This window comes from Kickxella alabastrina (genome assembly GCF_025024165.1).
Source record: "Kickxella alabastrina strain RSA 675 chromosome Unknown BX661scaffold_22, whole genome shotgun sequence".
Taxonomy (NCBI): Eukaryota; Fungi; Kickxellomycota; class Kickxellomycetes; order Kickxellales; family Kickxellaceae; genus Kickxella; species Kickxella alabastrina.
The window spans coordinates 36368-52931 of record NW_026251493.1 but is presented as its reverse complement, the minus strand read 5'-3'; the positions used below and the strand labels follow the sequence as shown (position 1 = coordinate 52931).

General features: G+C 50.0%; 5 protein-coding genes across 5 annotated transcripts; 1 reads left to right on the top strand and 4 right to left on the bottom strand.

The window, feature by feature from the left end:
- Nucleotides 1-492: 492 nt before the first annotated feature.
- On the bottom strand, nucleotides 493-2291 carry BX661DRAFT_186564 (uncharacterized protein; the record flags this gene model as incomplete). The annotated part of the gene is given in 5 exon segments (XM_051537049.1): nucleotides 493-1233; nucleotides 1245-1628; nucleotides 1679-1739; nucleotides 1777-1988; nucleotides 2003-2291. 5 exon segments carry the CDS (start codon nucleotides 2180-2182, stop codon nucleotides 493-495), a joined length of 1578 nt encoding a protein of 525 aa, XP_051389634.1. The 5' UTR covers nucleotides 2183-2291.
- Nucleotides 2292-3012: 721 nt separating this feature from the next.
- On the bottom strand, nucleotides 3013-4096 carry BX661DRAFT_186563 (uncharacterized protein; the record flags this gene model as incomplete). Its single annotated transcript, XM_051537048.1, has 3 exons — nucleotides 3965-4096; nucleotides 3647-3938; nucleotides 3013-3530 (listed from the first exon to the last, which is right to left on the bottom strand). Coding segments are annotated over exons 1-3 (877 nt in total), but the record flags the coding sequence as incomplete, so codon positions are not given.
- Nucleotides 4097-6368: 2272 nt separating this feature from the next.
- On the top strand, nucleotides 6369-12781 carry BX661DRAFT_226171 (P-loop containing nucleoside triphosphate hydrolase protein; the record flags this gene model as incomplete). Its single annotated transcript, XM_051538961.1, has 3 exons — nucleotides 6369-6449; nucleotides 7580-10227; nucleotides 10254-12781. The coding sequence occupies 3 exons, from the start codon at nucleotides 6369-6371 to the stop codon at nucleotides 12682-12684; spliced, it is 5160 nt and encodes a 1719-aa protein (XP_051389632.1). The 3' UTR covers nucleotides 12685-12781.
- A 688-nt stretch (nucleotides 12782-13469) lies between these two features.
- On the bottom strand, nucleotides 13470-15053 carry BX661DRAFT_186560 (uncharacterized protein). The gene has a single exon (XM_051537047.1). The coding sequence runs from the start codon at nucleotides 14965-14967 to the stop codon at nucleotides 13546-13548; it is 1422 nt and encodes a 473-aa protein (XP_051389631.1). The 5' UTR covers nucleotides 14968-15053; the 3' UTR covers nucleotides 13470-13545.
- On the bottom strand, nucleotides 15034-16480 carry BX661DRAFT_186558 (pyrroline-5-carboxylate reductase). Its single transcript, XM_051537046.1, has one exon. It carries the CDS (start codon nucleotides 16148-16150, stop codon nucleotides 15239-15241), a length of 912 nt encoding a protein of 303 aa, XP_051389630.1. The 5' UTR covers nucleotides 16151-16480; the 3' UTR covers nucleotides 15034-15238.
- Nucleotides 16481-16564: the final 84 nt, after the last annotated feature.

Sequence of the window (16564 nt, the reverse complement as noted above, 5' to 3'; positions counted from 1 at the left end):
GTTTAGTTTTACTAACACCCTGGCAGACACTTCCACTGCCAGGCAATTAGACCCAGGTCTGGAGAAATTCCAACACCATTGCCCATAGGATAATTTTTGTTATAGGAGCATATAGACAGGCTCTGAAATAGAGCCCATGGTGGACAAGGAAGCATGGTAGGCATTCAGTCTTATTTATTAAATTAAGTTTGTGGTGCCCAACACAGATTTCAAGCCACTATCTTCCCTTTTCAAGAATCAAGATCGCTCTCATGGCCGCTATGCACCTTTCTGTTATTGCTGGCTGACATTAAGGAACATCATGATGTTTACAGCGCTGCCCACACAGCGCTGTCCCCTTTTTCAGTTCCAAAAGTAATTTTTAAGACTTGAATATATTAATTTAGACCCACATTTTTATAGAGCACGACAACAGTGACCAAAGCAATATGCTTTCTTCTATATACCTTTTCACAATGCATAGCACATATTTATTAAATATACTTTATATCTTTATAGTTTATCTACACGTTTATGGAACGTCTTATATTCAAACATTGTGACTAAAGATATGCTTGGAACAGTCCGTGTGACAGTTGTGACTCCAGATACAGTTGTTTGAACATTATCAAGTTTGGTTGTGGAAGGGACATAAGTGACAGTGTAGAAGGATGTGATCAAAGATGTGGATTCTGTGGTGACTGTAACCGTGTTGATATCTGTTAAAGTAACGGTGCTTGCAGGAAGAACAACTGTGGTGGCTTGCTGAGGAATATTAGAGTCGGGTAAAATTAATGTGGTTGTTAGAGACAGCACCGATGTATTTGTGATAGTCGAAACCGAGGATACAGTTTGGGTGGTTGTGGCTGTAACCGTAGCAACATTTTTCTGACCCACATCAAGCCCAATGTTAATGTTGTTGCCCTGGGTATTTACAGTGTTGACGATTGGAGCAGTCACCATATCTGTTACTGTTGCTGTGAATAATATGGTGTCGCTAAATGTTGTTGTTGTAAATGTAGTCGAGGTTGCTATGTCCATGGATGTGGCGCCAATAACAGAGGTTAACATGGTAGTTTCAGTAGTTGTTACAGTGCTTGTAGTAGTTGCTGTGGCTGATTCTATGGTGCTAATAGTGTTAACAGTAGTTGTCGAAATAAATTCTGTGCTTGAAGCTGTAACAGTTTCGGTAACTTCAATAGTTGTGGTGTCGGTTTCTGTGGTCAGAACAGTTAATGTGGATGTGGTTGCAGGCTCAATCGGACTTGAACATCAAGTCCATTTAATGCTATCTTGCCATCAATAGCTGGACTATTGTTAACAACAGAACGGCCACCAGAAGTATTGGGGGACTCATACGGAATGTTAGCACTATGAATAGATATATAGCTCATTCCACTTTCTTGTACAGCCCATGGCAAGTAATTACGCAGAACAGTGTAGTAATTCATAACTACATTCTTGACACCGCACAGGCCAGTGGTAACATCAGTGACACTGTAACTATAAAGTGCATGGATGGCCACACTGCCATCGGTGGCACCATAGATTGAGCTATAACCTGTCACACATCCAGGACTGTTATAAGAATTAACGTTTAATGAATTGCAGGCATAGTCAACGGCGTTGGCGGCATATAAGGGAGAATACTGCGAACAAAGGTCAGCTCCGGAATCCATAGAAGCAACTGCGTTCAGACTGTTGCTTGTAGAGGAGAAATGCTTGCTAAAGTGCGAAAAGTGTGGTATCGGTTGACAATACTGTTGATATCATCGGAAATAGCGCCATTTTAGTTACGGGGCTGCCAAAGAAGCTCTCGAATGAAACAATCGCAAGATTGTTGCAAATGTGGTTGCATCATATGATGGGTGCATTTTTATTTGATTCACTGCCTTTACAACGTTATCACCATTTCCCGCAGCAAAGTATGCAACCTTATAATCGGTTCTTGAAAAAGTTCTGTCGGAGTTCCATTCAACACAGTTTGCGGCTACTATACCGGCAATTCGCTGAGAATAGCAACTTCGCATTGTGTGCTTGTGTCGCCCTTGATTAGTACAAGATAGGTGAGGCGCTCCATATCACCTATGTTGCCATTTGCAATAAAATTTAAAACTGTAGGAAACGTTTGCTTCTTAACAATGTTAGCCAAGACCAGAGATAGACCAGCTACTAGGAATGCCAGCACCTTGAATACAAGCATATTGGGTTTCAAAAATATATTGTAAAAGGTAGTGAATAAAGTTAAAAAATAATGAGAAAAATATTTTTATAGATATAAAAAACTAAAGCTGAAACTTTTTAGAGCGGATGCTTTGTTGAATAAAAAACAAGTAGGGAAAATTGTATTCCTTAAACGCAACATATTATTTTTCAAGTGGGCAACTACCTTTGTGTTCAAAAAAAGATTTTTTTCGTCTCGATTTGCTGAACAACTGCCTTTTTTAAAACGAACAAGAGCAATTAATAGATCTCTTTTGTTCAAGCAATAAGGCTGTTTCTTTAAATCATATGTTTTGCTCACTTCTTTTTAAAAAAAAACTTATTGGAGTAAACTTAAAGAACGAAGCGTCTTTGTTTGATAGCACGTTGATCAATGTTTAATTTTTTACTTGGTTTTGCCATCATTGCTACAACATTTATTTTATCTTAACATATTCTAAGTACAAATTTGCTCGCTGCTCTATCATTCAATTATTTTAAGAGTAGACGGGATAATAAGTACTATTCATTATTAAAATTAAATTGTGATGTGAGAAATGGGGTTGCTAATGCCAAAAATACAAATACCGATGAATGTCAATTGTTTTTATTTATCAATGGGTTTACAATTGCCATGATAACTTGGTACACATCTTGTAGGCATTAAAGTATTATTTTATTTCCCGCACGCTAATAAACACGCAAATATATATATATATTAAAAAAGGAATATCATATCAAGTTGATTTCGGCCGATTTGCTGGCCTCGTGGTGGATCCAGCTCTTTTCCTCCAAGAAATTTGCAGCCCCATTCATAAGATCGCCGCCAACAATCTTCTCCCCTTTCCTTTTCCTCCCCATTGAGTGCAATGCCATCAATGGCAACGTAGAACTCTGGGTTGTTGGGATCTCTCTGGCAAGAGGCCAAGTCACCCTCCATTCTCCCGTGACTCACACACCTGGCAGCAGTGATGTCTATAACATTGGCCAGTCTGCCCTTCATGGCGAGGTCCTTGAAAATACCCGCGCGCTCAAACTTAACATTTCCACCGGCAGTGCGTCTGAGTGAAGAGAAGGGGTGCGGGAATGAGGGGACAATGGGGAGCTGTCTGAGGAACTTGCATATGGGCTTTATCTTGCCTTGGGAGTCCCTGTTAATCTCGCAAGTGGCCAGCGTCTCTGGTGGCTTGGTTCTACCAAGAGGGTTGCGAGAGGCAGGGACAGCAAACTCACCCAGCGGCTCAGGCTCAGCGGCAATTGCAGATGATGTGGATTCGGCCTGCGTTGTAGGATCTCGGTCATCCATCTTGGCAGCCTCCTCGAGTGCCTTGGCGACCTCTTCTTTGATGCTTCCGTTTTTCGGGTGCTGCAGAACCAGCGACCCCATGTACGTCCACACTTCTCCATCGGACCACAGGCCCTGGTATATGGTGTTGTTAGCGATCATGTTGTAGTGCGCCATGACCTTAAGGAGTACCCGCTGGAGGCCGAATTATCCTTGTCAATCTTGGACTGAAGATACATGCCTTGCTTCTGCGGCTCGTCGATAAAATAGGCAGTGGAGAATTCAGTGGCTCGGCCGGCGCGCACGGTAGAGTCGTTTGTCGGCGCGTGCAGCTGGAAGAGGGCGACCAGCTGGTTGTCGCTGAGCTTTTGGATTGAAATCGAGCCTGTGTCCCAGCCTATGCCCGTCCACTCTGTGTTTATCGGCGACGAGGTGCTGTTCAATTGGATATGCGCTGACATCTGGGTAATGTCTCTGGTGTTATCCGGAACGTCCCACAGGAGTTTATGTTGAAGGCGTTTGTTATGCCGAGAAGAAACGGGATAAGGGTGAGAAAGGTGATCATGAACGAATATACGATTATTTGCAATATAAATAAATAGTTAATAAATAGAGTTTATTTGATCGCACAGTGAATAAATGGATATAAACAAAATGAAATATCCAATTCCTTCGGTTGCAATTCTTATCTTGTTTGTTACAAACGACATTTCTTTTTTTAGATTCCAATTTGTTTTATGTTACAGGAATGTTTGTTTAAGAAATGAAAACACTAGTTGGTAAAGATCTGAGGGGGGAGAGATCGGCATATTTCAGGGAATGCAGCAAAGAATGTTTACGCAACTACTGCGTTTATCTTTCAGCATTACTGTAGAGTTGATTTTGGTGTTTCTTTTTCTACCCCCCGCCTTTTACGTTTGCCATTGCAAAATTTTTTGTCGTGCGCATGAACACGATTATTCCAGAGGCTAAAAAAGGACAGCACGGTTTGTTCAGATAGATCTGCATATGTAATTGTGTTGGACGGATAAATTTACACAGATTATCATTTTTTACACTGACAATAGTCACGATATTTCGTAGGAATGCTTTTCCACCCTTTAATGCCTATATCATTTGCAGTACCATTGTCATATTCAATCACTCTATATTGCGCACATCCCACGCTTAGTAAATACTTTGCTATTAGTTAAACCTATAATGCGTAATATGATAATGTGCATTATAATTCACGCATTGTTGAAGTAATTATATGTTCCATGACCTATGTGAAAAACGGCCTGGGTACGTTAGCCAACGCAGTTATCAGGGGCTGCTGAGAGAACTTAATATCTCGAATAGACAACCATTTCTACAGGAAAACCAAAATATGAGTCCCATTTTTTAGCGGTCAAAGCTGTGTAAAGTGCGCCCCGACACGCAAATAGGCGTTTGGTCGTCGAGGATAAATAAGCTTTGCCACTGCAACCAGTTTAAATACAAGGAGTTCCTAGGACCAACAAAGATTGAGACCAGCACCCAGAGACAGATCACAGAGAAGACTGGGTTTATATACAACCGCTGGAAGAAGCAAAATGGCCAACAGGTCCTCTAGGGGGGAATGGTCAGGGATTATGCCTAAGAGGAAGCGTTGGTGGCTGTGACAGCCACAGTCACAGGCAACATATTGCAGCAGAGATGCAAGGACAGCAGCCATACCCCTATAGCGCAGCGGTGGGAAGATAACATCTTGGGCTTCAGACCAGTGGTACTTGTTCACCATGGCTATAGAGTTAAGGGTTATTACCAGTGGGGCTGCCTTTGACCTTGCCCACCTCTGGAGGTTTAACTTTGATGAATGGGTGGAAAAGGAACAGCTGCAAGGCAGCACTGGACCCACCATTCGCATCGCTGGACCGAGATAAAATTTAAAACAACTTGTCCAGGACCATGGGTCCATAATTGGTCCCCACAAGGGGGGTGTCATTTGGGTACTCGTTCGGTGTTTTTTACTCAATTCGTTCAGCAATACTATTTAATTTTCATTATATTTATCTATTTATCTATTGTAAGCTTCTCTGATATGTTTTTATGCAGTTCCAATACATTAAAGCTTTTTAATATAGAATACCCAAAAAGTACAGACATAACTACCAAAAAAAAGAAAAACAATACATTAAAGTGCTTTTCCTTTGTAAAAAGTGTAAAAGGAGTATTTGCATTTACATTATTTCTACATCAAACAACTTACACAAGTGGGCTGTTATAAAAATAATTAGAATGGTATAGCTCACATCCATGTTCTAGCCATACTTTATTTTTGCGTTTTTTGAATTGCTGTGTAGCCCGAGGAGTAAAAGGTGTATGCGGTGGGAGTGAGTGTATTCAATTTATTTACTTTTTTCTTTTAGTCGTCAAGATTGAAAGTAGTAGATATTTCTTTAAATTTTTGGAGTAAAATTATATACACCTTTTTAACATTATTTTTTTGCAGATATTTACGCTTCCTTTAATCGATGTGGTATTTATAAAGTGGGCTGGCTGGATGGCGTTATTTGAATGAGGCTGGCTTATATACCGTGCCAGTTATGTGGTGATTGCAGCTGAGTGAAAATGCGGGGAATATTATTTAATATACTTTGAAATGGCAAGTATAAAAGAATATTAGCGTGGCCAGGAGAAATAAAGCTTTTTATTTTTGCTATTTCCATTCATCTTATTTACTTTTATTCTATGTCATTTCAGTGTAATTAAAAAATACGTTTGCAAACCATAAAAATAAATTCAACTCTAAAACCATGCATAATATAGGAGTATACACGGTCTATATTTATCTTGCAACCCAAGACAAGCTCAAAAACAAAGTTGTGTATGTGGCAAGAACCGCTTGGATTTGAAATTAGAAAATGCGGATCATATTATTATGGCCAGCGGTGTCAAGGTTATCGATACACTCCAGAGGTCAATAGCGCTCGACATCGAGCTATTGGCAAAATTCAATGGAGTAATTGCTGTTCCTCCGGAAAAAATTGGAAAATACGTTGTTAAAGTTACCGACAAGACTGAGTTTTCTAAGATCGCTCATGGCAAAAACTGCTATATTTTTATCACCGATGTGTTTGGGCGCCCAGCTGCGAAATAAAGTATTATGTTTGGATTTTTAAATTTTAAGGTGCTAATAAAATGCAGTCACAAAAGTATTTTTTGCAACTGTGCATTGTTTTATATATATATATATATGTTATGTTATGTTTGATTAAATAGTCGGAATCTGGCTATCGCCTGATTGACAGTCGCACTCACCAGCTATGGCAAGGACGTATATTGTTAAGACGACGATCGCGGCCGTGCGCGTGCTCGAATGTGAATGTGAGTGATCTGATTGGCCAGCTTTAAAGCAAGTGAGCAACAAAAAATAAAAAAATAAGTTCCTGGCGATCGATTGTATCAGGAAACAACAAAAAAAAGATTTAGGGAATAGTTTGTTAGCCGTGGTATTGTACTCGGGTTATTTTCCTTTTGGTTTTCAACAGCAGCAGCAGCAGCAGCAGCAAGGGATAAATAAAGCAACAAAAAAACCACCTGGATACAAAACAAAGCAAGGCGCATACATGACCTTGTTGCTTTTTTTTAGTTAGCCTTGTGTTTAACTTTATAATACATTTTCTCTTTATTCCCTTTTTTGCATTAAACCCCCCACCTACTTTTATATATTATCGACCAGTTTTGCTTGTTTGTTTGTTATTGAGGAAAATAAAGAGGTAAAGTGGCGCGCGCGACTCGAATTACCAGGGCTACCAGAGCGACATGGACGACAGATGAGGCAGATTCAGTCTAATTCGACACACAAACTCAAAAAATAGAACATGTGCAATATTACTCTTGTAGATATATAGCGTTTAAAAAGAGCACATACGCCAACTTTTCTGTTTACATTTCAGATGAGCGGTAATTCAATTATACCAGAGCTCAAGGTCTATGCAAAGGTAAATTCAGGCGCACGAGCAACAGCTATTGGCACAACACATGCAGCACGATGCAGAGGCAGCGGCTCCGGCAGCGCCAACAGCAAATTCAAATCCAAATTCAATTATACCTTACCTCTTTCCTCATACCATCATTGATATTCAATAGGGGACAAAGGCGTTTTTCGTCGACGATGAGCTCGCCTGGGTGCAGGCCGTGCTCAAGGAAAAGGCCGTCGATGAGGCGGCCGGCACCGTCTCGATGCAGTTCGAGCGGACGACCAGCGCAGATGAGGTCAAGGAGTACCGGTTCGAGGCGACGTTCGACCAGCTGGCCAAGAAAGCCAAGGTGCTGCCGCCACTGTGCAACCCGCCCTTGCTCGAGGGCATCGACGACCTGACGAACCTGAGCCACCTGAACGAGCCGGCGGTGCTGCACAACCTGCAGATCCGCTACGAGATGCACAACATCTACACATACTCGGGCATCGTCCTGGTCGCGCTCAACCCGTTTGCGCGCGTGCCGCTGTACTCCCAGGACACCCTGGAGGCGTACGCCGGGCGCATGCGCGGCGAGCTGGAGCCGCACCTGTTTGCGATCTCGGAGGACGCGTTCCAGGGCATGGTGCGCGACAAGAAGAACCAGACGATCATTGTGTCCGGCGAGTCCGGGGCCGGAAAGACGATGAGCGCAAAGTACATTATGCGGTACTTTGCGTCGGCGCACGAGGACGGCAGCGCGCAGGACGGCGACAAGCTGGCCGGCGCCATCAGCCGCGTCGAGGAGCAGATCCTGGCGACCAACCCGGTGCTCGAGTCGTTCGGCAACGCCAAGACGACGCGCAACGACAACTCGTCGCGGTTCGGAAAGTTCCTCGAGATCCGCTTCAACGAGCGCCACGCCATCGAGGCCGCGTACATCCGCACGTACCTGCTGGAGCGCTCGCGGCTGGTGTACCAGCCGGCGACCGAGCGCAACTACCACGTTTTCTACCAGCTGCTGGCAGCCGTGCCGGCGGGCGAGCGCGCGCACCTGGGGCTCGAGGGCCGCACGTGGGAGAGCTTTGCGTACCTGGCGCTGGGCGGCAGCGGCACCATCGAGGGCGTCGACGACGCGGCCGAGTTCAGGGACACCAGCGCCGCGCTGGACGTCATCGGCTTCAGCGCGGCGCAGAAGACGCAGATCCACGAGCTGCTGGCCGCGCTGCTGCACGTCGGCAACATCGCGGTGGCCGGCGCGTCGGAGCGCGTCGGCGCGTCGATCGCCGAGGACGACGGCGCGGCGGCGACCGTCGTGCGGCTGCTGGGCATCGACGGCGCGCTGTTCCGCAAGTGGCTGACCAAGCGGCAGATCGTCACGCGCAGCGAGAAGATCGTCAGCAACATGACGCGCGCGCAGGCGCTGGTCGTGCGCGACTCGGTGGCCAAGTTCGTCTACGCGCACCTGTTCGACTTCATCGTGCGCACGATCAACGTGTCGCTGACGGGCGGCGGCGTGCAGGGCGCGCCAGCGTCGTTCATCGGCGTGCTGGACATCTACGGCTTCGAGCACTTCGAGCACAACTCGTTCGAGCAGTTCTGCATCAACTACGCCAACGAGAAGCTGCAGCAGAACTTCAACCGCCACGTGTTCAAGCTCGAGCAGGAGGAGTACCAGCGCGAGCAGCTGGCCAACTGGACGTTCGTCGACTTCCAGGACAACCAGCCGTGCATCGACCTGATCGAGGGCCGGCTGGGCGTGCTGGCGCTGCTGGACGAGGAGAGCCGGCTGCAGCAGGGCTCGGACGCGACGTTCGCCGAGAAGCTGTACAAGCAGTTTGCGCCGCCCGGCAGGCCCGACCCCGAGACGCCGGCGGCGTTCTTCCGCCGGCCGCGGTTCGGCGCCGACAAGTTCACGATCCGGCACTACGCGCACGACGTGACGTACGAGGCCGACGGCTTCATCGAGAAGAACAAGGACACGGTGCCCGACGAGATCCAGAACGTGCTCAAGGCCACCAGCGGCGCGCTGCTGGCCGCCGTGCTGGCCGCGCCCGAGGCGAGCGAGCAGCAGCAGCAGCAGCACCAGCAGCACCAGCACCAGCACCAGCACCAGCACCAGCCGGCCGCGCCGGCGGCGCCCAAGCTCAGCGTGCGCGCGGCGCGCAAGCCGACGCTGGGCGCGGTGTTCAAGCACTCGCTGGTCGGGCTGATGGACACCATCGAGGCGACCGAGTCGCACTACATCCGCTGCATCAAGCCCAACGAGGCCAAGTGCGCGTGGCAGTGGGACGCGCCGATGGTGCTGGCGCAGCTGCGCGCCTGCGGCGTGCTCGAGACCATCCGCATCAGCTGCGCCGGCTACCCGTCGCGGCTGCCGATCCCCGAGTTCATCCACCGCTACGGCGTCGTCATGCAGCCGGCGCCGGCGCCGCCGCCGCCGCCGGCCGCGTCCGTCGACGAGTGGCGCGCGCTCGCGTCGGCCATCCTGCGCGCGGCCTTCAGCGAGAGCGACCGCTACCAGGTCGGCCTGACCAAGGTGTTCTTCCGCGCCGGCATGCTTGCGCTGATCGAGAAGCAGCGCGTCGAGCGGCTCAACACCGCCGCCACGTCGCTGCAGCGGCTCGTGCGCGGCTCGCTGCAGCGCGCGCGCTTCCTGCGCCAGCGCATCGCCGCGCGGTCGCTCCAGGCGCTGGCGCGCAGCCACCTGGCGCGCCGCCACCTGCGCCGGCTGCGCGACACGCGTGCGGCGCTGCTGATCCAGTCGCGCATCCGCGGCCACCTGGCGCGCCACGCGTTCGCGCGCCAGCGCCGCAGCGTGCTGCTGATCCAGGCCTTGTGCGCGCGCACCAGGCGCGCGGCAGCTTCCAGGCCATGCGGCGGACGCGTGCCGCCACGCTGCTGCAGACGCGTGCCAGGGGCTTCATGGCGCGTCGCGCGCGCCAGCGCGAGACGTTCCTGATTACGCGCATGCAGGGCCGCGTGCGCGTGCGCATGGCCAAGCAGCAGCTGCAGCAGCGGCGCGAGGAGATGCGGTCGGCGCAGCACTTCAAGGACGTGACGTACAAGCTGGAGGGCAAGCTGATGACGCTGACGCGCCAGCTGGACGAGTCGCAGGCGCGCGTCGTGCAGCTGACCGAGAAGCTGCGGCTGGCGCAGGACGAGGTCAAGCAGATGCGGCAGGCGCAGGACGCGACCATCGCCAAGGCCACCGGCTCGCTGACGCAGCGCGTGGGCGACCTGGAGCAGGCCAAGCACAAGGCCGACGAGCTGTGCCGGGAGCTGCGCGTCGAGGTCGAGGCCACGCAGCGGGCGCTGGAGGACGCGCGCAGCGAGGCTGGCGTCGAGCGCGAGAGGGGCGTCGAGGCGCGCACCGAGCTGCAGAAGAAGCTGGGCGAGCTCGAGGCCGAGCTCGAGGCCAGCAGGGCGCAGCTGGCCGACGTCAAGGCGCAGCACCAGCAGCAGATGCTCGTGCTGCAGCAGCAGGGCGGCCCGATGCTGGGCCAGCAGAATGGCGCGGCCACGCCCGGCCAGCAGGCGCCCGAGCTGGCGTCGAGCATCAAGCGGAACGACGCGGCGGCGGCCAGCCGCTGGCGGGCCGCCGCCGCAGAGCTGGCCACCGGCTACGACCTCGACCCGAGGCCGCCGGCCACGGCGCCGACCATGGCCCGCCAGCAGCAGGCGCTGCCGCCCATCCCGCCGCAGCCGCAGCCGCAGCCGCAGCAGTCGCAGCAGCACCAGCAGCACCAGCACCAGCACCAGCACCAGAATCCGCAGCTGCAGCAGCGCCGCCCGCACTCGGTCGACCAGGCCCCCAGCCCGACGCTCATCGAGTCGTCGAGTGCAAGCAAGCGCTCGACCATCGGCGGCGACGAGGGCCGCACGCTGGCCAAGATGCTCAGCTCGCTGGGCAGCGGCTTCACCAACTCGGCGGCCCTGGCGCAGTCGGTCATCCCCGAGGACTCGCTGGAGGACGAGGTCTTTGAGCTGCGCAACGAGGAGGAGGTGCGCGAGATGCTCGAGCACGAGGATGGCCTGGTCGCCGAGGTGCTGAACGAGCTGATCGGCGACCTGCAGGTGCCGCTGCCGAACCTGGACGCCGAGTACTCGCCGCCGGACCTGCTGTTCCCCGCGCATCTCATCGGGCTGTGCGTGATCAAGATGTTCCAGTACAACCTGGCGCGGCGCATCGACCGCCTGCTCATGTCGACCATTGCGCGCGTGCAGAAGAAGACCGCCGCCTTCGAGTCCGACTACACGTCGGCCTTCTGGCTGTCCAACGTGTTTGAGCTGCTGTCGATCATCAAGACGTCGATGACCGAGCACCAGTCGTCGACATACGAGTACGCCGAGAGCGAGCGCGCGATGAACGACGGCATGCAGTACCTCGAGTCGCTGCTCTCGGACATATACTTTGGGTGGATCAAGGACCTGCAGAAGCGCTTTGTCAAGCTGATCATCCCCGGCGTTGTCGAGAGCGAGGCCCTGCCGGGCTTCACCGCCAGCGACTCTGGCTTCTTTAACCGCCTGATGGGCACAGGCCCCAGGGAGAGCACGGTGAAGATCGAGAACGTGCTGAGCTTCTTCAACCACATCTGGCGCACAATGGAGTTCTACTACGTGGACCAGGCAATCATGCGCCAGATCATGTCCGAGCTGCTGTGCAACATTGGCGTGACCGCCTTTAACAACATCATCATGCGCCGCAACTTTTGCTCATGGAAGCGCGGGATGCAGATCCAGTACAATCTCACGCGCATCGAGGAGTGGTGCAAGACCCACACGGTGTCCGACACCACGCGCAATCTCGACCGCTTGCTGCAGCTGGTCAAGCTGCTGCAGCTGCAAAAGTCGACCGAGCAGGACATCGACATTATGTTTGAGGTCTGTGACCTGCTCAATCCGGCACAGATCAAGAAGCTGCTGTCCATCTATGCCGTGTCGGATTACGAGAACCCGATTATTGGCCCCGTTATGAACGAGGTGACGAAGCGCGCGGGTCCGTCGGAGAAGGTGGACAAGATCTTGTTGGACACGAACGACCTGAATGACCAGGTGCTCTACCTGACTGCGCGCAAGGTGCCGGCGATCGAGACCTATATTCCGCCAGAGTTCCGGATGCCCAGGATCAGAGCCCTGGTTGATTCGCAGACTGATATGGCGTATGATGAGGAGGAAGAGGAAGAGGAAGAGGATGATATCGTTGACGGAGCTGATGACGAGTATGGTGTGCCGCCGTATAACCATATATCCGGCGATATGGCTGTGGTACCGGCGGGGGGCTATTCCAATTAGTTGGATGTATTGTTAACGGTAGGATAGCCGTATTAGTGATAGCGTTATATATATAATCATTTGTTTTGGTCAATGCATATTTGAGTTTATCACAGCAGTTTTTTATTATTCTTTTAAAATATGATGTTTTATCATAGTTGAGGCACATGATTGCCTTACTGAGACTAATGGATTATGCGCGTGGAAACCAGGGCAATGATGACAAGGTTTTGCTATAGTTTACTTATATGTCAAATCGAACACATAAAAGGAATGACTGTCGGACAGCTAGGAACTGTTCTGTTTGAAAGAAAGAAATATTCTTTTTGATTATATCACTTTCTAACATATATTTTATATGCCCATGTTCATTAATTAGCATAATACTAAACAAAAAATAAATTAAAACCTATTATCTTTTGTTGCTAATCGCAAACAATCAAAGTTGTAAGAAAATAGCACATTATGTTTAGAAATTTTAGTAGAATTACACATATTTGCGAAATTATTGAATTCTGGGAGGGAGAGAGAATGTGAGAGAGAATGGAGTGTGGTTTTATACATGAATTTGATTTTGCTTTTGGTATTTTTATTCTTAGTGTCGGTCGCATATTGTGTAAAAATCATCGTTTTTTTTAGGTTTTATCCTGTTTGTTCGTTATTTTCAATATACACTTTTTATTTTTATTTTTCAACTCGAAAGAAATGTGACAACGTGTACAAAAAAAAGAAATTATTTTATTTCCTCCCTCTCTTGCATATGTCACCTTAATCGGTTGCGCAGCCATTGATATCACAAGACAAGTTGTCATTTCACCTTTTATTCAAACTCTAGACTTTAATTAATTAAACAATAACAATAAACTCCGCATATATTTGTTTTTAAAGAAATAATGGAGGCTCATACTCCACCACAGGACTCTCAATAATCACAGCCATATACCAAGCAATAAATGCCACGGGATGTATCCACCCATCAACAATCCCACAAAGTCGACTCACACATACACTCTGCCTCGCTGTTCTCCTTACAACCACCACGCCTTCCTTTGAAACCAATAAACCGGAATTCCTCGCTTGTCGCTCGGTACTAATTAACAAGACGAGTTTCTTAATGGCGGATTCTACTTTACGTAAATCACACAATGATGATTTTAAACCGAAGCTTTCGGCTAACGCACGTTGATTGCCACTGACACTACGGCGTGGCCGATAATGTTCATTATCCAAGTTCTCTGCTGCTGTTGCTGCTGCGGTGCCAGAGGAAAAATGGTGGGAAGAGGAAAATGAGTTGGTTATGAGGACAGGCAGGCGAATGGTGGTTTGTAAATTCAAATACGCGTCGGCGCCGAATAGCGCGTTACCCTGGTCCAGAGTAACTTCGGCATGTGGGTAAATATACCGAAGTGTCATATAAAGAGCGTGCCAAAGCGATGCACTAAAATTAATTGTTGCAGCAGATCCAGCAGAGCCAGCAGATGCTGAAGGTGGCGGGGGTGTGGCGAGTGGGTGGAGGAGTTCTGGTGGGAGCGTTGATTGGAAATGGTGCAGCGATGCTTGGATTTCAAAGCTGGTGTCGGCGCTGATTGAGAACGGCCGCTGGGACTGCGGAGGCGGTGGCGGCGGCCGCTGTTTGGCAGCGGTGTAGCGGTGGGTGGTGATTTGATTTGATTGCGGCAGATCCGGCGGAATTGGTGGCGGCGGCGGTGGCGGCGGCGGGGGAACCGGCGGTATCGGCGGTGGCGTCAAAGGGGTGGCTGCTGCCGGCTGCTGCTGTATCTCTGCAACCGTACCAGCTCTGCGCAAAACATCCCGACACGCTTGCTCAGCCATCCAGCACTCATCCCTCATCCTGCGGCTACTCTCCTCAAACTTCTTCCTCATTGTGTCAATCTCCGCCTCCACCCTCATAACATCCCTCTGCGCACGCTCCACCATCATATCAGAAAATCCCAATGCGTTCTGTGCGCTTTCGCGTTCTTTCTTGCGTAATGGCACCATCAGTGAAAACACACTGTCGCTTTGTAGCCGACGCAGCCTCTGTTGGTCGTTCAGTTGGCCTTGTTGGCTTTGTTGGAGGGCGGATTGCGCTCGGGTAAGCGTTGTTTGGAGGGTGTGCAGATGCTTGTGATGATGAAGGAGGGATTGGTGCTGGTGCTGGTGCAGGTTGATGCTGAGTTCGAGCTGGGAGCGTTCGGCGATGGTGTGTGCGTAGGGGAGTGCTTGGTTTAGTGCGTGGAGGGCGCGGCTGGCCTCTGTGGTGCTGCTGCTGCCATTGCTGCTGTTTGCGGAATTTGCCAGCATTTAATACTGCTAATTGGAAAAGATAAAAAATAAATTGAGAATTGAGAACAAAAAAGCTCATAAAGCAGAAAATGAATAGTGGAAAGTGGAAGACCGACATGTGCAAGCACGAATAGCAGCGCTTCGCTATATTTACAACCATACACTTTGAACTATTTTCTTCAAGCTAACTAACCAATAGAACAAAAAGGGGGTGGAAATCAAGTGTTGGTTTATTATTTACGTCATAGTTAAGCGATATCAATTCCCAACACGTAACAAAAATACGCTCTTACAGTTTGCCAAATTCCTCAGACAAAGTCGAGCAGCGTTCTCTGCATGCAGCCACGCCCTGTGCAATCCCCTGGGGCACGCCAACCTCGATCATCTTCTCAATTGCTGCCTGCGTAGTTCCATTCGGCGACGTAACCTTCGTCCTCAAAGTGGCAACATCGTCCTCACTAGTCAACACCATCTTCGCAGCGCCCAAAGCAGTCTGCGCCGCCAGTCGCTTTGCAACCTCCGCGTCCAGACCCATGGCAACACCGGCTTTCTCCATGGCCTCAATCACAAGGAAGAAATAGGCCGGGCCGGATCCGCTCACCGCACAGACTGCGTCGACACCGGACTCGGTGTCGACCCAGAAATATTCCTTGGCGATGTTCCGCACAACATACTCGGTCTGCATACGCTGCTCCTGGCTGACATCCGCATCGGCAAACATGCCTGCCGCGCCCTCGCCGACCAGCGCCGGCGTATTCGGCATCATTCTCACCAGCGGCACACGCTTACCGCCTGTTGCCGATCCCTGCTGCTTCTCCTGGTGGTGGATCCACCGGGAAAAGTCCTTAATGGCGACTCCGGCGACAATGGAAATAACCAGCGGCTGGGTTTGCTGCAGGGACTGGGCGATGCCGCGGACGACTTCGCCGACCACTTGCGGCTTGACCGCCAGGACGACGACGTCCACGGGGGCGGTGGACACTTGGCCGCTTGCACCGGTGATCGCCTGGTTGTTGTCCCCGAATACGTCAATTTTGTAGGTTGACCGAAGGTACTCTTGGCGCTGGGGAGTGGGCTCGGAAACACGGACGTGCGTCAGAGGGTGTCCGGTCTTGAGTAGCCCGGACAGAATCGCCTCGCACATGTTGCCGCCGCCGATGAACGTGATGCATGGGGGAGCGATCGAAGAAGAAGAGGACATTTGTGTAGGAAAGAATAAAATGAAATCTAAAGTGTGGTTATTATTTATTGCAAAGAGGAGAAGAAAAGAAAGGGAAAAGTCGAACGATAAAAAAATTAGGGAGGATGGCCAAACGAGTTCCTGCATTTTTCAGTTTCAGTTCACCGTGGCTGTAAGAATGTATGCAGTAAGAATGTATGCACACACATAGCAAATTAAAATTAATAAAAAAGATGACAATGTATGCGCGCTTGAGTCTAGCCCGAGCCAAAGTAGAAATTTAATGACGTGTTTTTGTTCTTTGTTCCGCATTAAATGATTAAAAATTGGGTTGACTCACACACAAACATTTGACTCTCCCCTCATCCCACTCGCGCCCCCATTAAAGTCGAACGACCAACTCCCCTGAAAGAAGGAAGAGAAATCAAGGTTTGT